This window comes from Scyliorhinus canicula, chromosome 11 (assembly GCF_902713615.1).
Source record: "Scyliorhinus canicula chromosome 11, sScyCan1.1, whole genome shotgun sequence".
NCBI lineage: Eukaryota > Metazoa > Chordata > Chondrichthyes > Carcharhiniformes > Scyliorhinidae > Scyliorhinus > Scyliorhinus canicula.
In genome coordinates this window covers 41,121,400-41,141,528 of record NC_052156.1, presented here as the reverse complement: position 1 = coordinate 41,141,528, position 20,129 = coordinate 41,121,400, and the positions used below count along the sequence as shown (strand labels likewise).

General features: G+C 48.4%; 1 protein-coding gene across 4 annotated transcripts in view; it reads right to left on the bottom strand.

Moving 5' to 3' along the window:
• Positions 1 to 20,129, bottom strand: part of appl1 (adaptor protein, phosphotyrosine interaction, PH domain and leucine zipper containing 1) — a 96,407-nt gene that overhangs the window by 43,174 nt on the left and 33,104 nt on the right. For all 4 annotated transcript variants that reach the window (XM_038812823.1, XM_038812825.1, XM_038812824.1 and 1 more), the window contains 3 exons: positions 18,856 to 18,938; positions 7,433 to 7,591; positions 4,321 to 4,509 (listed from right to left, as the gene is read on the bottom strand). In XM_038812823.1, the coding sequence (XP_038668751.1) occupies positions 4,321 to 4,509; positions 7,433 to 7,591; positions 18,856 to 18,938 (431 nt within the window). The remainder of the gene's footprint in view (positions 1 to 4,320; positions 4,510 to 7,432; positions 7,592 to 18,855; positions 18,939 to 20,129) is intronic.

Sequence of the window (20,129 nt, the reverse complement as noted above, 5' to 3'; positions counted from 1 at the left end):
GTCCTGAATATAGAGGAGTATATGACATTCAAGAAGAATAGGAAGCTTTTTAAAAGTGGAGAGGCAGCCCTGTTAATCAAAGATGGCATTGGTACAATCATTATAGATAACTTTGGTTCAAGAGATCAGGATGTAGAATCGGTTTGGTTGGAGATGAGAAATAATAGCGGATAGAGGTTACTAGTGGAGTGGTCTATATGCCCCCAACAGTGAGCACAATGTAGGACAAAGTATACAAGAAGAACTATTGTGTGTTTGTGATAAAGGAACAGCAATAAACATCTACATAAACTGGTAAAATCAGACAGGCAATAGTAGCCTGGATGAGGAGTTCAAAATACTTTTGAGATTGTTTCTTAGAGCAACAGACTTTGTATTGTGTAATGTGGCAGGATTAATTCATGATCTCAGAATAAAATAATTCATAGGTAGCAGCGATCACAATATGATTGAATTTTATATCCAGTTTGAAAGGGAGAAGAGTGGACCTAAGACTTGCATTTTAAACTTAAATAAGGGCAACTATGTGGGCATGAAAGCCGAGGTAGCTGAAGTGAACTGGAATACTAGGTATGGGGATAGATCAATAGAGAAGCAGTGCCAGACATTTAAGGGTAGCACGTTAGCATGGTGGTTAGCATAAATGCTTCACAGCTCCAGGGTCCCAGGTTCGGTTCCCAGCTAGGTCACTGTCTGTGCGGAGTCTGCACGTCCTCCCCGTGTGTGCGTGGGTTTCCTCCGGGTGCTCCGGTTTCCTCCCACAGTCCAAAGATGTGCGGGTTAGGTGGATTGGCATGCTAAATTGCCCGTAGTGTCCTAAAAAGTAAGGTTGGGGGGGGTTGGGGTTGTTGGGTTAAGGGTATAGGGTGGATACGTGGGTTTGAGTAGGGTGATCATTACTCGGCACAACATCGAGGGCCGAAGGGTCTGTTCTGTGCTGTACTGTTCTATAAGTATATTTGTACTATAAAAAACATTTTAAATGGGAGGTCCATTGTCCATGATTAGCTAAAGAAGTTAGGGAAAACATTAAACTTAAGGAAAAAGCAATAAACTGCACAGAGTGGCAGGTCAGAATATAACGAACAACAGAGAATGACTAACGGGTTCATCAAGAGAAATAAATTTAAAGTATGACTGGAAGCTAGTTAGAAATGCAAAAATGGATAGCAAGAGTTTCTACAGATATTTAAACAGGAAAAAAGTAGGTAAAGTGAATGTTAGTCCTTTAGAGAATGAGATTGGGGAGTTAATAGTAGATAAAGAATTGGCAGATGAAATGAACAAATATTTTGCTTCTGCCTCACTACTGAGGATAGAAGACACATTCCAGTAATAGCTGCAAATCGGGAGATGGAGGGGAGAAGCAAACTTGGTAAAATTGCAATCAGAAGGGAAACGGAACTGAGCAAACTATGGAGCTGCAGGCTATCAAGTCTCCGGGTCCTGATGGACTTCATCCTAAGGTCTTAAAAGAGGAACCTAATGAAGTAGCAGACGTATCGTTGTTAATTTTAGAAAACCTGCTAGATTCTGGAAAGGTTCCATCTGACAGGAAAGTAGCAAACATAATCCCTCTATTCAAGGGAGGGAGATAGAAAACAGGAAACAAGAGGTGAGTTAACTTGACGTCTGTTGTGGAAAAGATGTTAGAATTGATCATTAAAGAGGTCGTAGCTGGGGACTTAGAAAAACTCAAGGTAATCGGGAAGAGTCCACACGGTTTTATGAAAGGAAAATCAAGGCAGCACTGTGGCGCAGTGGGATGGTTCTGCTGCCTAACGGCGCCGAGGTCCCAGGTTTGATCCCGGCTCTGGGTCACTGGCCGTGTGGAGTTTGCACATTCTCCCCGTGTATGCGTGGGTTTCGCCCCCACAATCCAAAGATGTGCAGGTTAGGTGGATTGGCCACGCTAAATTGCCTCTTGATTTAAAAAAATGAATTGGGTACTCAACATTTTTTTTTTAAAAGAAAGGGAAATCAAATTGAACTAATTTCTTAGCGTTCTTTGAAGGAGTAAGATGGGAACATGTAGATATAGAACATAGAAAAATACAGCACAGAACAGGCCCTTCGGTCCACAATGTTGTGCCGAACCTTTGTACATGCACAGATATATTGTACGTGGATTTTCAGAAAACATTTGATACATGCCACATCAAAGATTATTATGGAAAATAAAAGCTCGTGGTGTAGGGCAACATATTAGCCTGGATAGAAGACCGGCAGGCTGGCAGAAAACAGAGTATGCAAAAATAGATCTTTGATTAATTGGATGCGAGGAGTGGAGTCCCACAGTGGTCTGCACGGTAGCACAGTGGTTAGCACTGTTGCTTCACAGCACCAGTGTCCCAGGTTTGATTCCAGGCTTGCCTGTGTGGAGTCTGCACGTTCTCCCCGTGTCTGCATGGGTTTCCTCCGGGTGCTCCGGTTTCCACCCACAAGTCCCGAAAAGACATGCTGGTTAGGTGAATTGGACATTCTGAATTCTCCCTCTGTGTACCCGAACAGGCGCTGGAATATGGCGACTAGCGGCTTTCACAGGAACTTCATTGCAGTGTTACTGTAAGCCTACTTGTGACATTAATTTTTTTAAAAGATGATTATTTTTAGAGGCCTCAACTTTTTACAATTTGCATCAATGATTTAGATGAGGGGAGTAAAGACACGGTAACCAAGTTTGCAGATGACAAAGACAGGTAGGAAAGTTATGTTGTGAATGAGACATAAACTCTGAAATGTCATACAAACTCAAAACATTAATTTTGTTTCTCTCCCCACAGGTGCTGCTGGTCCTAATGCATTTTCGCAGCATTTTCTGTTTTATTTCAGATTTCCAGCATCCGTTTTATCTTGCTTTTTTTCAAGGAAGGACGGTATGCTTCAGTTATACAGGGCATTGGTGAGACCGCATCTCGAATATGTGCAGTGATGGTCTCCTTATTTAAGGAAGGATGTAAATGCATTGGAGGCGGTTCATTGGAGATTTACTGGATTGATACCTGGAATGAGCGGGTTGGCTTATGAGGATAGTTTGGACAGACTGGGCTTGTTTCCACTAGAGTTTAGAAGAATATGGGGTGACTTCATTGAAGTACATATGATCCCGAATGGTGGACGTGGAAAGGACGTTTCCTCTTCTGGGCGAGTCCAGAACTAGGGGGCACTGTTTTAAAATTAGGGCTTGCTCTTTGGACAGAAATTAGGAGAATTGCTTTCTCTCAGATGGTTGTGCGACTTTGGAACTCGCTACCTCAGAAGGTGGCAGAGGTGGGATCTCTGAATATTTTTTTAAATATAAATTTAGAGTACCCAATTCATTTTTTCCAATTAAGGGGCAATTTAGCATGGTCAATCCACCTAACCTGCACATCTTTGGCTTGTAGGGAAAAACCTACGCAAACACGGGGAGAATGTGCAAACTCCACATGGACAGTGACCCAGAGCTGGGATCAAACCTGGGACCTCGGCGCTGTGAGGCAGCAGTGCTAACTATTGCGCCACCGTGCTGCCCTGGGATCACTGAATATTTTTGAGGTAGATAGATTCTTGTTAGGCAAGGAAATCAAATATTGTACGTAGATGGAAACGTGGAACCCGAAACACAAACAGATCAGCCATGATCTTATTGAATGGTAGAGCAGCCTCGAGGGGCCAAATGGCCTACTTTTGCTCCTATTTCATAGATCTATGAAGGTAGCAGGCCAAGTAGATACGGTGGTCCAGAAAGCACACAGGACACTTCACTGGCCGAGGACAAGAATAGGGAGGTTATGCTGGAATTGTATAAACCCTAGTCAGACTACAGCCAGAGTACAGCAAACAATCCTGGCCACTGCTTAACAGAAATCATATGATCATACTAGAGGTGCAAGAGAAGATTTATGAGGGTGTTGACAGGAATGGAAAATTTTAGCAATGTTGAAATATTGGACAGGCTAGGTTTATTTGCTTTGAGACATGTGGGGTCATTCAGCGCTAACTAAAAGAAAATTTTCCAGTTTAATCTACCGTCCTTATCTTGGTAGATAGCCTTGTAGATTATTGAACCTCAAGTACATTTCCAGTGTTTTTGAAATCTAAAGAAGCCTTCTGCCTCTACCATCCTTTCAGGCTGTCCTTTCCAGGCCCATCCATCCTGCAGGTGAAATAATTGCTCAACTTCCCAGTAATCCTTCAACTAATTACTTTAAACCTATGCCCCCGGTAAGTCCATGTATTGTATCCACTGCATTCCCTTTATTCCAATGTATGCAGGACAGTACATTGTTGGAGGTTATGCAATAAATTAAGCTGATCGCCGATTTGGACAATACTTACTTCTTCCCATCAAAGGCAGTGATTTGAAAGCAGTATCTTCGGTCCTCACAATCCACAGCCATAACTGTACAGTTGTCCAAATCCATGACAAGACCTCCTGCAACGTCCCCTCGAGCTTGCCGCATCAGGTTTCCACCCTGGGTAAAGTAATAATGTCTTTCCCAGGTAGATGATACTAATCTCGTTTTACTAGAACCCAATTAAGACAGATTATTAAAAACAGAACTGTGTACTGCCTTGTATTTTTCGAACAGTTATTGGCCCATCCACAGATTAGTTTGCAACCAACTTCATGATGGTCATTTCTAGAACTACAGGTTTCAGTGGATCACCATCGATGCACATTTAATTGTTTCCGTGGCTATTTTTGGAAAACAAAATCATTCTAATTGAATGAAAGCTAATAGAAATGCTGCTTGAAACACCTTAATGCACTGAATTAGATACAACAGTGCATTTATCACATATAAACAGGAAACTCTGACAGAATGTGAAAGGATACAAACAAATATCTGAGAGAGGCTAGAAAAAGCATGGACTCTTTCAGGAGTGAGATGAGAAAAGTGGATGCAAGTCTCAATCAACCAAACAATCAAGTAAATAATAATCTTAATAGGTTAAGAGGAGGTCTTCCATTTGGGCTTGTATGATACAGTGTATTAACATACTGCCTCCTTTGTATCAATGGAACCTAGGTTTGGATTCAATGCACAGAAGACAGGCTCCTTTCTCTGTAGCGTGCAACGGTCAACGTGAGCTGAAATTAAGCTCCTACAACTCAGTACTCAATGGGCTAAAATTTTGGCAATCCTTTGCGCCTCAATCAAATAGAATAGCTGACAGAAATAGAAAGAATCACATTCAAGCAGTAAAGAACACTCTAGAATCATAGAATCCCTACAGTGCAGAAGGAGGCCATTCGGCCTATCTGCATCGACCCTCCAAAAGAGCAGCCTACCTAGGCCTACACCAGTACCCTATCCCCGTAACCCCACCCAGCCTTTTAGACACTAAGGGGCAAATTAGCATGGCCAATCCACCTAACCTGCACATCTTTGGACTGTGGGAGGAAATCGGAATACCCGGAGGAAACCCATGCAGACATGGAGGGAAATGTGCAAACTCCGCACAGGCAGTCACATAAAACTCTGCTGAGTGGAGACACATTATTGAAGCAAAGTAGATTAAGCTTCAACTTATCTTGCTGCGCTGTAAATGACCTAGAAATGCTTGATGCAGATAATTGGAAAACACAAACTGAGTTATATTCCTCAGCACCAAGCAACTAGCAAAGCACTGATTACAACATTGTAACTCAATAATTGTATCCACCCACTGGAGTGAGAAATAAGGCTACAGAAAAATGTCTTCTGGAACTCAACTTTAAAATAACAGAATGATATAATAGTTCAGAAATAATTAAGGAACATGCAGGAGAAATGTATAAGATCAGAGACACTAAGAGTGGCATCTCAAGGGAGACTGGATGCAGTGCAAGTTAAAATGGAAAGAAATTTAGGCAAACCTTTGGAAGTTAGAATCCTGGGAAATACAGTTCATCCTTTCATACTTTCCACATGATGTGCAATAATAGTAGAAGAGGATTGCTATTCATTATATAATTGAAGAACTACCAAGAAACACAATGTCACATTCCAATGTAGCACCACGAGCAAACTGTTACCACAGGAGAATCAAGAGGTCCCACAAGAAATAGTTGCCATCATTTATGGCGAGTTAGAAAATAAGGCTGAAAAGGAACAAGTGAGGGTTGTATCAACTAATGTGGACTTGCTGTTTAAAATAAACCAATCTTCCTTGAAAATATTAGAATAACCAACTGAGAAACTGCAACTTCTATGCTATTATTTAAAAAGGACAATAGTTGAAGTTGAAAATGAGACAGATTGAAAAATATAAACTGATCTCAGAAATCAACTGAAAATGGATAAAAATAGTTTTGGGGATCAGCATGCAGCACAGTGGTTAGCACTGGGATGTGGCACCGAGGACCCGGGTTTGAATCCCAGCCCTGGGTCACTGTTCATGTAGAGTTTGCACATTCTCACCATGTCTGCGTGGGTTTCACCCCCACAACCCAAAGATGGGCAGGTTAGGTGGATTGGCCATGCTAAATTGCCCCTGAAAAAAATAATTGGGTACTCTAAATTTTAAAAAAAGTTTTGGTATTCTCATTACAGTTGAGGGTTTGTAAAAAATACAGACTATCAGATATACCAACGGATATAATGGGCAGCATGGTGACAGAGTGGTTAGCACTGCTGCCTCACAGCTCAAGGGACCCGGGTTCAGCTCCAGCCTTGAGTCACTGTTTGTGTGGAGTTTGTACATTCTCCCAATGTCTGCTTGGGTTTCCTCCTGGTGCTCCTGTTTCCTCCCACATTCCAAAGATTTGCAGGCTAGGTGGACTGGCCATGCTAAATCGTTCCTTCGTGTCCAAAGATATTGGGTTTCGGGGATACCAAAGGTGTGGATTTCAAGAAGGTGGGGGCATGTAGAGTGTTCTTTCAAGAGGGTTGGTGCAGGTTAAATGGGCCCTATGACCTCCTTCTGCACTGTAGTGATTCTAAGATTCTGTTCAATGATTGACCAGAAAAATCAGATCGACTGATTGCAGTTAAAAAGATCAACCAATTCAGGCTATAACAGGTTGTAAGGAAAATCAACAATTGCTTTACTCAAGAAAAAATAAAGCATGTGGGAATATCTGGCCAAGAAACTATTGGGGAATATAGGTAGTCGATTGAAAATATATGGAAAATGAGCATGCAAGTTAAATTAGACTAAATTAGACTAGAAGGCTTATGTTAAAAAAAACACTAGCACAGACTCATACAATGACTTGTTTCCATTTTGCTTTATGGTTTCAAGTGATTCTCTGCCTGGCCAAAGCTCTGCTTCCTGGATGTGTCAGTATCTACTGTTTGTTTGAAGTGAAATCAGCTTTGAGCAACTTCATAACCATGACACGCACATGGTTGTGTCATAACTTCACATAATGGACACACATATATATAATAGCTTCACAAATTGCAACTGTTAATTCTTCAGAATCTAAGAAACAAATCCCATGATAATGTTTGACACTTACTGTCTTGTATTCATATAACCAGTTTTTCTAGTTAGATTTCTATTGATGTTGAATATTTTGGTGTCTGGATCAGGGAGGTACAATGAATTACTGGCTACTTCCAGGTCCTGAATGGTCTGGTGCATGGTTTCCAGTTCACTCTCCATTTCCCTTCGGACACTAGAACAGGGACAAACAGACTGATTTTATTGTTTTACAAATATTTTAACCATGAATATTTTAAAGGGTGAGGACTGTATCTAACACCATTCACTAAAAATATCTATGTACAATAAACCATACTACTTATAGTAGTTCTAATTTGTATTACAATCAAGGTCACTATGCAAATCAAACTTTGGATTGATAAATAATACATCTGTGGTGCTGAACACCCTCACAGTGACTCTCACGTGGAGCTGAGCCAATATAGAGACCAGCACTATCAGGAAGCCAACATGAGCAAGACAAATTACTAACATAACAGCTGCACTCTCTATGTTGGGAATCTGTCGTTTTACACTACCAAGTGACAGATCTATGAACTATTCTCAAAAAGTGATGTTAAGCGAATCATCATGGGTTTAGGCAAAATCAAGAAAACTTCACGTAGATTCTGTTTGATGCAATATCACACCATAGTGCCAAGAGATTTATCAAGAGGACACACTCAGATGATCGAATCATCAGTTCAGATTGGGATACTGACTTCAAAGGCAGCAGACAGTTTGGGCGAGGGAGATCTGGTAGTCAGATATGGGGCAGGTACGCTGGCACAGGTGGTTTCGGAAAACTGTTCCAGGTGCAGAGTCCCAGAACCAAGACAGACATTCTACACTTTCATGGGACATTTGAGATAATGAAGCTAGAATCTTTGTAGAAACATGGGGCGGAATTCTCCGCTCCCCACGTGGCGTGGGAGAATCGTGGGAGGGCCTTCCGACATTTTTTACACCCCCTGGCGGCGAACGGCGATTCTCCGAGCCCGATGGGCCGAGCGGCCAGCCCTTCACGCCCGTTTCACCACGGCAGCAACTACACCTGGTCGTGAAACGGGCGCCAGATGCCCGTTTGGGGCATCTAGGGGCCCGATTGGGACGGGAGCACCAAGCCTGTGCTCGGGAGGGGACAGGCCCGCGATCAGTGCCCACCGATCATCGGGCCAGCGTCCAAAACAGACGCACTCTTTCCCCTCCGCCGCCCGGCAAGATCAAGCCGCCACGTCTTGCTGGGCGGCTGAGGAGAAAGACGGCCACTGCTCATGTGCGGGTTCGTGCCGTTTGCGCGATGAAGTCATCCGCGCATGCGCGGGTTGGAACCGGCAACCTGCGCATGCCCGGATGACTTCACATTCTCGGCGTGACGAGGTCGCTGCCGAGAAAGACGGAGGCCCGCTCCTAGCCCCCCGGGTGGGGGTGAATTAGGTGCTGGGAGCGGGCTCAGAGACCGTCGTGAACCTCGGCCGAGTTCACGACGGCCTCCACGAATTCGGCCTCCTGCGGAGAATTCCGCCGCTGGAATTGAAGAATACAGCTGACATTTTAATGCTTATAGCTTTGTGCTGTTCATTCTTTCATCGGCCCAAATAACTCTTTACAACAGTTTCAAAAAAGCGTCCAGTTTCTGAGGTGTAATCATTGGGCGCGATCCAATGGTCACCCTGCACCCGAAAAGCAGCAGGGCGCAGTCTGGCCAATAAAAACAGGGAGACCCCCACACCCGGGATCTACCCTGCTCGCAACGCATCGTGAGATCTAACCCGATCTCGCAAGACGTTGCAATGTAAATTCTTCCCATTGTGGGCAGGATCAATTTTTGGCAAATCTGCATATTGCAGCGAAATAGCTAGGCTCACTCTAATATGCTGTTTCCTGAGGTACCCGAGGTGTTGGGATCTACCCACTTTGCATTGGAGACCTCAGGCAGGCACCATTCAGTACAGGTCTCCACAAGAGGGCCCAGACAGAGTGGCACTTGTAGAGGTCTCCCAGGAGATCGGAGGCCCCCCAAGTGCAGGGTGGTACCCTGACACTGCTGGTGCCAACAGGACATTGCCAGCCTAGCACCCTGGCAGTGCCACCTGGGTGCCAGCCTGCACTTCCAAGGTGCCAGGTTGGCATTTTTGCGTGGGTGTGATCGGGCCAGGGTGCTCTGGGCAGGTGTTTGGCAGGGGTCGGGGGCTTTGGAGGTCAGGATGCCATTACAAAAATGACGTCTCAAACTCTCAGTACACTGAGGAGTTCCGAAGAGCGGGGCTCCTCGGTGTAAAAATGGGGCTATATGCAGCTGAGGCCCCTTATTTAATGTGAGTGGCACTGTATAGCCATGTGGTTTTTGGCACTGCGAGCTATGGGGCTTTGCTCTCATTTAGTTGAATTGCACCCATTTTGTCCAATTTTGTTTCCTACGGAAGCTGTAATTTTTATCACTCCTAACAAAAATGGAATAAAAACCGGGGACTTCTGGTTGCGGTGATGCAGAGCTAAGCCGCATGTTCTGCAGCTCCCGCTATCAAAGGACTTTCAGGCCTGTTTTAGGGCCCCAAACGGCGCTGTTTGGACGATTCCCGGTGGGGGAAGGTGTTTGGAGGAACATTTCCTGAAATGTATGGTGCGCACCCGGAGTGGGGCAAAGAAAAAGGCTGCAGCAGCTCCCCAGAAAAAGCAGGGGAACGAGGACAAAATGGCAGCCGGCGGAGCACCCGAGGGTTGGTGGAAGTGGGCGCAGGAGCAGCAAGCTGCTCTTCTGCGCTGTTTTGCGGAGCTGAAGGCTGAGTTGCTGGACTCCCTGAATGCGACTACCAGCAAGCTGCTTGAGACCCAGACAGCCCAGGGGGCGGCCATTCAGGAGTTGCAGCAGCAGGCCGCTGATCGGGAGGAGGAGGTCGTGGTCCTCGTGGGGAAGGTGGAGATGCACGAGGCACTTCACAAAAAGTGGCAAGACCGCTTGGAGGAGCTGGACTTTCGCACAAGGCGAAAAACTTGAGGATCCTGGGCCTGGCAGAGGGGCTGGAGGGGTCGGATCTTCCGTCCTATGTGGCCATGATGCTGAATTCGTTGATGGGGGCGGGGTCCTTCCATTTGCCCCTGGAGCTTGAGAGAGCCCACAGAGTGCTGGCCAGGAGGCCCAAGACGAATGAACCCCCGCGGGCGGTGCTGGTGCGGTTCCATCGGTTCAGTGACCGGGAGTGTGCGCTGCGCTGGGCCAAGGAGAGGAGCAGCAAGTGGGAGAATTCGATAGTGCGAATCTACCGGGACTGGAATGCGGAGGTGGCTAAGCGGCGGGCCGGGTTTAACCGGACGAAGGCGGTGCTGCATAACAAGCAGGTTAAATTTGGAATGCTGCAGCCTGCGCATCTGTGGGTAACATATAAGGACCGGCATTACTACTTCGAGTCCCCTGAGGAGGCGTGGGCATTTGTGGAGGCGGAGAAGCTGGACTCAAACTAGGGTTTGGGGACTGCGGGGTCTTGTGTACTACGGTTGTTGCTGTTTTTGTAATTTTGACATGTGTTTTTTATGCTGGTTCTTGCTCTGTTTCCGGGTGGTTTTGTTGGGTATGGTTTTGTGTTATGTGGGGAATGTTGGGGGTTTGTTTTTCTTCTGTACGGAGCTGGGGGATGGGGTGGAGCTGGAATTTGGGAGCTGCGTCAGAAAGGTGGGGTGGGGCAGTGTGAAAGCGCGGGCTTTCCTCTGGTTTCCCGCGCTGCGGGGCAGGAGGGGTGGAGCTGGCGGTGGGGGCGTGGCCTCTACTGGTTTTTTCCCGCGCTGGAGCTGTGCCAAGGAGGAGTGGCAGGAGGGGGGGGGATGACCCCATGTCGGGTGGGATCGGGTTTTGGCGGGAGTTGCCGGGGTCAGCAGAAGTCAGCTGACTCACGGAAGTACCATGGAGGGCACGTCGCGGCTAGGAGGGGTCGTAGCCCGGGGGGGGGGGGGATACCGGGTTGCTGCTGGAATGGCCAGGAGGGAGCTGGTGTGGGCCAGGGGGGAGCTGGTGTGGGCCAGGGGGGTAGAGGAGAGGCGGTATCGTCATGGGGAACAGGTCGGACGGGGTGTGCTGGCCTGGGGCGAGCAGTCGATGAGCTATGGCTAGTCGGCGGGGGAGGGGGGCGGGGTGCCCTCTGATCCGGCTGATCACCTGGAACGTGAGGGGGCTGAATGGGCCGGTTAAGCAGGCACGGGTATTTTCTCATTTGAAGGGGCTGAAGGCGGCCGTGGCTATGCTCCAGGAGACCCACTTGAAGGTGGCGGACCAGGTTCGTCTGAGGAAGGGGTGGGTGGGGCAGGTTTTCCACTCAGGATTAGACGCGAAGAACCAGGGGGTGGCGATTCTGGTGGGGAAGAGGGTGGCGTTCGAGGCGTCTGAGGTGGTGGCGGACAAGGAGGGCAGATATATTATGGTGAAGGGTAGGCTGCAGGGAGAGAAGGTGGTGCTGGTAAACGTGTATGCCCCGAATTGGGACGATGCTGGCTTTATGAGGCGGATGTTGGGCCGCATTCCAGACCTGGAGGCAGGGGGCATGATCATGGGGGGAGACTTTAACACGGTGCTGGATCCCCCACTAGACCGGTCCAGTTCAAGGGCGGGTAGGAGGCCGGCGGCGGCCAAGGTGCTGAGGGGGTTTATGGACCAGATGGATGGGGTGGATCCCTGGAGGTTTGGGAGGCCGAGGGAGTACTTTTTCTCCCATGTGCATAGGGTTTACTCCCGAATAGATTTTTTCGTCCTGAGCAGGGGATTGATCCCGAGGGTGGAGGATGCCGAGTATTCGGCCATAGCAATTTCAGACCATGCTCCGCACTGGGTCGATCTGGAGATGGGGGAGGCGCGGGACCAGCGCCCGCTGTGGCGTCTGGACGTGGGGTTGCTGGCTGATGAGGTGTGTAGGAGTGTCCGGGGAAGTATTGAGGGGTATCTTGAGACCAACGATACAGGGGAGGTCTGGGTGGGGATGGTTTGGGAGGCTCTGAAGGCAGTGATCCGGGGGGAGCTGATTTCCATCCGGGCCCATAGGGAGAGGAGGGAGAGGGAGAGACTGGTGGGTGGGTTTCCTAGATGTGGATAGGAGGTACGCGGAAGCCCCGGAGGAGGGATTGCTGGGGGAACGACGTAGCTTGCAGGCCAAGTGCGACTTGTTGACCATCAGAAAGGCGGAGACACAGTGGAGGAAGGCGCAAGGCGCGGTTTATCAGTATGGGGAGAAGGCGAGCAGGATGCTGGCGCATCAGCTCCGCAGGCGAGATGCGGCTAGGGAAATTGGTGGAGTGATGGATAAGGGTAGGAATGTGGTGCGGAAGGGGGCAGAGGTGAACGGGGTCTTTAGGGACTTTTACGAGGAACTGTACCGGTCGGAGCCACCGGTGGGGGGGGGGGAATGGAGAGCTTCATGAACAGGCTACGTTTCCCAAAGGTGCAGGAGGAGCTGCGGGCGCCGATTGAGTTGGAGGAGCTAGTCAGGGGGATTGGTCAAATGCAGTCAGGAAAGGCGTCGGGGCCGGATGGGTTCCCGGTGGAATTTTATAAAAAGTATGCGGACCTGGTGGGCCCCCTGTTGGTGTGAGCCTTCAATGAGGCATGGGAGGGGGGGGCTTTGCCCCCGACGATGTCACGGGCACTGATTTCTTTGATCCTGAAGCGGGATAAGGACCCCCTGCAGTGTGCATCATACAGGCCAATCTCGCTCCTCAATGTGGATGCTAAGTTGCTGGCGAAGATCCTGGCCACCACGATAAAGGACTGTGTGCCAGGGGTGATACACGAGGATCAGACAGGATTTGTCAAGGGAAGACAGCTTAACGCGAATGTGCGGAGGTTGTTAAATGTTATTATGATGCCGGCGGTGGAGGGGGAGGCGGAGATAGTGGTGGCGCTAGATGCAGAGAAGGCGTTTGATAGAGTTGAGTGGGGGTACCTGTGGGAGGTGCTGGAGCGGTTTGGATTTGGGGAGGGGTTCATCAAATGGGTGAGGTTGCTTTATGAGGCCCCTATGGCGAGTGGAGTTACTAATGGAAGGAGATCAGAGTACTTCAGGCTCTACCGTGGGACCAGGCAGGGGTGCCCCCTGTCCCCCTTGCTTTTTGCACTGGCAACTGAACCTCTGGCTATGGCGTTGAGGGAGTCGGGGAGGTGGAGGGGTCTGGTGCGGGGTGGGGAGGAACATCGGGTATCGCTGTATGCGGACGATGTGTTGCTGTATGTGGCGGACCCAGAGGGGGGAATGCCGGGGGTGATGGAGCTGTTGGCTGAGTTTGGGAGCTTCTCGGGCTATAAGCTGAATCTGGGCAAGAGTGAGGTATTTGTAGTGCACCCGGGTGATCAGGAGGAGGGAATTGGGAGGCTCCCGTTTAAGAGGGCAGTGAAGAGTTTTAGGTACCTGGGGGTCCAGGTGGCCAGGAGTTGGGGGACTCTCCACAGGCTTAATTTTACCAGGTTTGTGGAGCAGATGGAGGAGGAATTTAAAAGGTGGGACATGGTGCCGCTATCGCTGGCGGGTAGAGTGCAGTCCATCAAAATGACGGTCCTCCCGAGGTTCTTGTTCCTTTTTCAGTGTTTGCCCATCTTTATCCCTAGGGCCTTTTTCAGGAGGGTGACTAGCAGCACCATGAGCTTTGTTTGGGCGCATGGGACCCCGAGGGTGAAGAGGGTCTTCTTGGAGAGGGGTAGAGATGGTGGGGGGCTGGCGTTACCCAATCTCTCGGGGTATTATTGGGCGGCCAATGTGTCGATGGTGCGCAAGTGGGTGATGGAGGGGGAGGGGGCAGCATGGAAAAGGTTGGAGATGGCGTCCTGTGGAGGCACAAGCCTGGGGGCCCTGGTAACGGCGCCGTTGCCACTCCCTCCGACGAGGTATACCACGAGTCCGGTGGTGGCGGCTATCTTCAAGATTTGGGGGCAGTGGAGGCGACATGGGGGGGGATGTGGGGGGCTCGATGGAGGCTCCGCTAAGGGGGAACCATCGGTTCGTCCCGGGGAACATTGATGGGGGGTTCCAGGGTTGGCACAGAGCGGGCATCAGAAAGCTGAGGGACCTGTTCATTGATGGGAGGTTTGCGAGCCTGGGAGAGCTGCGGGGAACATGTTCAGGTACCTGCAGGTAAAGGCGTTTGCTAGGCGGCAGGTGGAAGGATTCCCTTTGCTTCCCGCGAGGGGGGTGAGGGACAGGGTGCTTTCGGGGGTCTGGGTCGGGGATGGGAAGATATCTGATATCTACAAGGTAATGCAGGAGGTGGAGGAGGCGTCAGTAGAGGAGCTAAAGGCTAAGTGGGAGGGGGAACTGGGGGAGCAGATCGAGGATGGGACATGGGCGGATGCCCTGGAGAGGGTTAACTCTTCCTCCTCATGTGCACGGCTTAGCCTCATCCAATTCAAGGTGCTGCACCGGGCCCACATGTCCGGGACTAGGATGAGTAGGTTCTTTGGGGGCGAAGACAGGTGTGTCAGGTGTTCGGGGAGTCCAGCGAACCATGCCCATATGTTCTGGGCATGCCCGGCACTGGAGGAGTTCTGGAAGGGGGTGGCGAGAACGGTGTTGAGGGTGGTAGAATCCAGGGTCAAGCCAGGCTGGGGACTCGCGATGTTTGGGGTTGCGGTGGAGCCGGGAGTGCAGGAGGCGAGAGAGACCGGTGTTTTGGCCTTTGCGTCCCTAGTAGCCCGGCGGAGGATCTTGCTGCAGTGGAAGGATGCGGGACCCCCAAGCGTGGAGACCTGGATCAATGACATGGCGGGTTTTATTAAGATGGAGACGGTCAAATTCGCCCTGAGAGGATCGGTACAAGGGTTCTTTAGGCGGTGGCAGCTTTTCCTCGACTTTCTGGCTCAGCGATAGGGAACTGGGTCAGCAGCAGCAGCAACCCGGGGGTTCTCTTGTTGTTTACTGGGTTTGGGGGGGTGGGGGGGGGTTGCGTTATATGCGTTGCTATGGTCTTTGGGGTGTTATACTTATTATGTTGCTTTTTTGTTGCTTGTTATTGTTTGGTGTTATATTTTTTGTTAAAAATTTCAATAAAAATTATTTTTTTTTAAAAATGGAATAAGAACCTGAAAAAAAGAATGCTGGCCGCGACCAGGTTTTAAATGTGAACAATGCAGTCTTCCTGCCAGAAGCGGCGACAGAGAGCAGGTCACGTCCAGCAAGCAAGACAACAGGACTGTGAAGAACGGAACATTGGGGAGATACGGTTTTAAGGTGGTGAGGAGGAACTTTCAGTACCTGGACATTCAGATTTGGCACGCTTGGTAGAGCAGATGAAAGAGGACTTTCATCTCCCATTGTCATTGGCGGGAAGGGTTCAAACGGTGAAGATGATGGTCCTCCCACGGTTCTTGTTTGTGTTGGTCTCCCGATTTCAGGATTTGTGTGGGCAGGTAAAATCCTGCGGGTAAAGAAGGTGCTGCTGGAGCGGGGTGGGGGGGGTTGCTCTCCCGAACTTTATGAATTGCTACTGGCTGGCAAATATAGCGATGTCACATTCCAATGTAACACCACGGCGCCTCTGTCATTCTCACTGTCAGATACTCCACAACCCCGGTAGTGGTGGCGGCCCTCAGGGTGTTGGGCAGTGACAGCAGCACCTGGGACTGGAGGGGTCTTCGGTATGTGGCAATCACCGGTGTTTGTTCTGGAGGAACTGGATGGGGAGTGGGGGGGGTGGGGTTCAGGGGTGCAGCGGGCGGGGATCAAGCGGTTTGCGGCTTTCTTCATTCACAGCAGCTTTCCATGTTTGGAAGAGTTGGAGGAGGAATTTGAGCTGCCCGGCAGGAATGGATTCCAGTATTTGCAGGTGAGGGACTCTGAGCGGAGGCAAGACTCTGAGAGGGCAGCAGGGTAGCATGGTGGTTAGCATAAATGCTTTACAGCTCCAGGGTCCCAGGTTCGATTCCCGGCTGGGTCACTGTCTGTGTGGAGTCTGCACGTCCTCCCCCTGTGTGCGTGGGTTTCCTCCGGGTGCTCCGGTTTCCTCCCACCGTCCAAAGATGTGCAGGTTAGGTGGATTGGCCATGCTAAATTGCCCGTAGTGTCCTAATAAAAGTAAGGTTAAGGGGGGGGTTGTTGTGTTACGGGTACAGGGTGGATACGTGGGTTTGAGTAGGGTGATCATGGCTCGGCACAACATTGAGGGCCGAAGGGCCTGTTCTGTGCTGTACTGTTCTATGTTCTATGTTCTAAGTATTGATCTTTCCGCACCTGCTGCCCCAGGGGCGAAAAGATAAGGTTGTGTCAAGAACAGGGGTAGGAGAGGGGAAGGTGTCGGAAATTTATAAAGAGCTGATGGACTGGGAGGGAGCCCCAATAGGGGAGGTGAAACTAAGTGGGAAGAAGAGTTGGGTAGTGAGTTGGAGGCTAGGCTGCAGGAGGATGCCCTGAGGAGAGTTAATGCATCCTCGTTGTGCGCTAGGCTTAACCTTATTCTGTTTAAGGTGGTCCACAAGGCACATAAGACTGTGGCCCGGATGAGCAGGTTTTTTTTTAAAAAAGTGGTGGAGGATAGATGTGGGTGGTGCGCGGGTGGGCCCGTGAACCATGTCCACATGTTCTGGGCGTGTCCAAAGCTTGGGGTATACCGACGTTATGTCAGAGGTTGAAGGTGGTCCCGACTCCAAAGGTGGCGATTTGTGGTATGTCAGAAGACCCGGGAGTCCAGGGCGAGAGAGTCTGGGCTTTTGCCTCTCTGGTAGCCCGGAGACTTGTTAGAACGGAGGGACCTGGGCTCCCCGAAGTCAGAGGTGTCAGCGAGTGACCTGGCAGGCTAGAGAAAATAAAGTTTGCCCTGAGGGGCTCGGTGGAAGGATCTGCCCAGAAGTGGCAGCTGTTTATCGACTTCTTTGGGAAAAATTAACCTGTCAGCAGTTGGGGGGAGGGTGTTAAAAGGGGAGTTGGGCAAGGGGGGTGTGGCAGGTCGGAGGGGCATTTTTTTGTTGTGCTGGTAATTTTCAGCCATGTTGGCTGTTTTGGGGTTGTGTTTCTGTCTATATATATTTTTTGAAAACCTCCACCACTTAAAAATCTTCTTGTTATAAGGACGAGAGCGCCAGAGGCACAAACAGGCCATAATCTCACAACTGAATCTGCCTGAGAGAGAAGCCAAGGAGAGTCAACGGCAGGACAAAGCAGTGCTACTGTGAGCTGCATACAGAGGTTGAGAGCCTCTGGTGAACAGCTTACCAAGAAGAAACTGAAAACATGAATAAAGCAGTATAAAGATGATTTCTTGAGGTATGGCTTTGTTAATTGTGTCAATGCAAATGAGGATACAAAGTGTTATATGCAGGGAAGTACTAGCAAATGAAAGTTTTAAACTCTCAAAACTTCAAAGGTATTTGAAGAATTAGCATGGCGAGTTCAAGAACAAACCTCTATCTTTTTCCATAGGGTGCAGCGAGAACATAAATCAACAGCTTAAGTTCTTAGCAGAAATGTAACATTGAATGTCAAAGCAAGTCACGTCGCAAGGACCAAGCAGGCTCACCTGTTGCATTAAAGGTAAGCAAAGTGGGCAGCACAGTGGCGCAATGATTAGCACTGCTGCCTCACAGCGCCACGGTCCCAGGTTCGATCCCAGCTCTGGGTCACTGTCCATGTGCAGTTTGCACATTCTCCCTGTGTTTGCGTGGATTTCGCCCCCACAACCCAAATATGTGCATGGTAGGTGGATTGGCCATGCTAATTTGCCCCTTCATTGGAAAAATTAATTGGGTACTCTAAATTTCTATAAAAAGGTAAGCGAAAACGTCGGCTGGCATGGTTCCCAAAGGTCACTGGATAGTAAAAATGGGTCCCAAGAATAAAGTTTGAAAAGCACTGATCTAAATCATGCAATCATCACAAAGCTGTGGATGCAGTTACTTCATCCAGACACAATAAAAAGGGCAAAATCAGTTCCAAAGAGGAGACAGATTGGATTTGAAACATTAACTCTATTCCTCTCTCCACAGATGCTGCCAGACCTACTGAGTTTTTCAGCACTTTGTTTTAACTGCAATTAAAGAAAAATCTTTTATTTTCTTCTTTCACTGCTCCTTGTTAGTGAGTAAATGGTTCTAAGGGTGCCAATTGCCCTCTGGAATGCACCAAATGACTATTCATGCATGAACTTTGATGGGGTTTTTGACAGTCGAGGTAATCATAGTCTATCCCAACCCACAAACAGATCAATGGCAATAATCAAGGAGGAAAGCCAAATCTGTTCCCAAACTCAGCTCACGATCTCAATGCACAAAAAGAGCTTTCTATATTGCTCACTTACTCTCATATTAACATATTAACCAGCAGGGAGTTCTGCCAATCTAATTTTCTTACTGCAAATACTATAATCCCCTTTTAAGTAACTCAAATAAAAGCTTGTATTAGTCAGATGGAAGGGACATAAAAAATATTATGATTGATTAAGTTAGAGAGGGAATGTAATTTGTAACCAGAGCAGTTGCAAAGGCCAATTATTACTTACCCTTGTACACTGGCACCAATATTTGTCAAAAATTCTTCCAACTGTTGTGTCATGTGTTCAGAACCCATCTTAAAAAAGTTTATCTGAAATAAACCAATTATTATTAGTACATCTAATGAAACCCGTCCAGTTGCAGATTTGTCTGATCCTGTCTTATTGCAGTATTAGGATGTTGAAACAAGAACTTTATACTGCCCTTTCATCCTCATTCAAATCTATGCTGACTAATGGAGGAAAGTTTCCTTTTATTGCTAATGTTGGGTTGTACAAAAGAAGTCAAGCACCCCTGTTGCAGTGGCGTGCAGAGGTCTGGTGATGCCCGGGGCAAATCTTGATTGTATGCCCCAAAGACTCAAGTAGCACCAACACCTCCCCCCCCCCACTTTATGTGCATGGCAATAGCACTCGTCTTAAAGCAAGGTCAGTCTTGCATTGTGTCATTATAGTTCCTCCGATGCCACACTTTTGAATGCATTTCACAACGCTCTCACTGGGGCCAAGGGACAGCAAAATCCTTCAGGCAGTTACACCGGCAAACGTGTTTCCTTGTGACATGGATAACTGCACAAAATCAATTTGGTCAGAGACCGTTTAACTTTTATTAAAACCTAACCCCATATTAAGAAGCAATAAAATGCTCGAAGCCCGGCCCCCTTTTCTCTCTGTCTGTATAGAAGAAAACCAGTGATGAAAGTGAAGATATTTGTTTGCAGTGATTAATCTCCTCCCTCCCCACTCTTCCAGAAACATCGCAAAGCAAACCACCAAGGCAGCTGTGGGTGAAAGCAACCTGATTAGGCTGACAGGAAATTAAATGGAGGGATGGTGGATTACAAACTCTTCCCCGTCTAGCTCTTCATGACTTGCAAATGGAAAATGGAAATTGAAAGGCCGGGAACAAGCAGCGACATGCCAAACAATTCCAACAAGTACCGAGTGCAACTTTTATTTTTCATTAGTGGATGTCAGTCTTCTGCCATCCTGTGACCGTCACCCATTATTTGTTTCACGTTGATTGTATATTGGGAGCAAAATAATTGGGGAGGGATACATGACCTGTGGCTGTGGCTTCACGGTCCTGGTGTGGACAAACTCAAAGACATCTCCAGCTGGAAACTGCAGGAAGGAGAAACTTGCGGGCCTGGGGGGTGGGGGGGGGGGGGGGGGGGGTGCTTTTGAATATGATCATCAAACATATTCAAATGCTCTTTTAATATTTCCACATTTCCTGTTGCTAGGCCGACTTAAATGCTGTAAATAATTAATCGTATCAA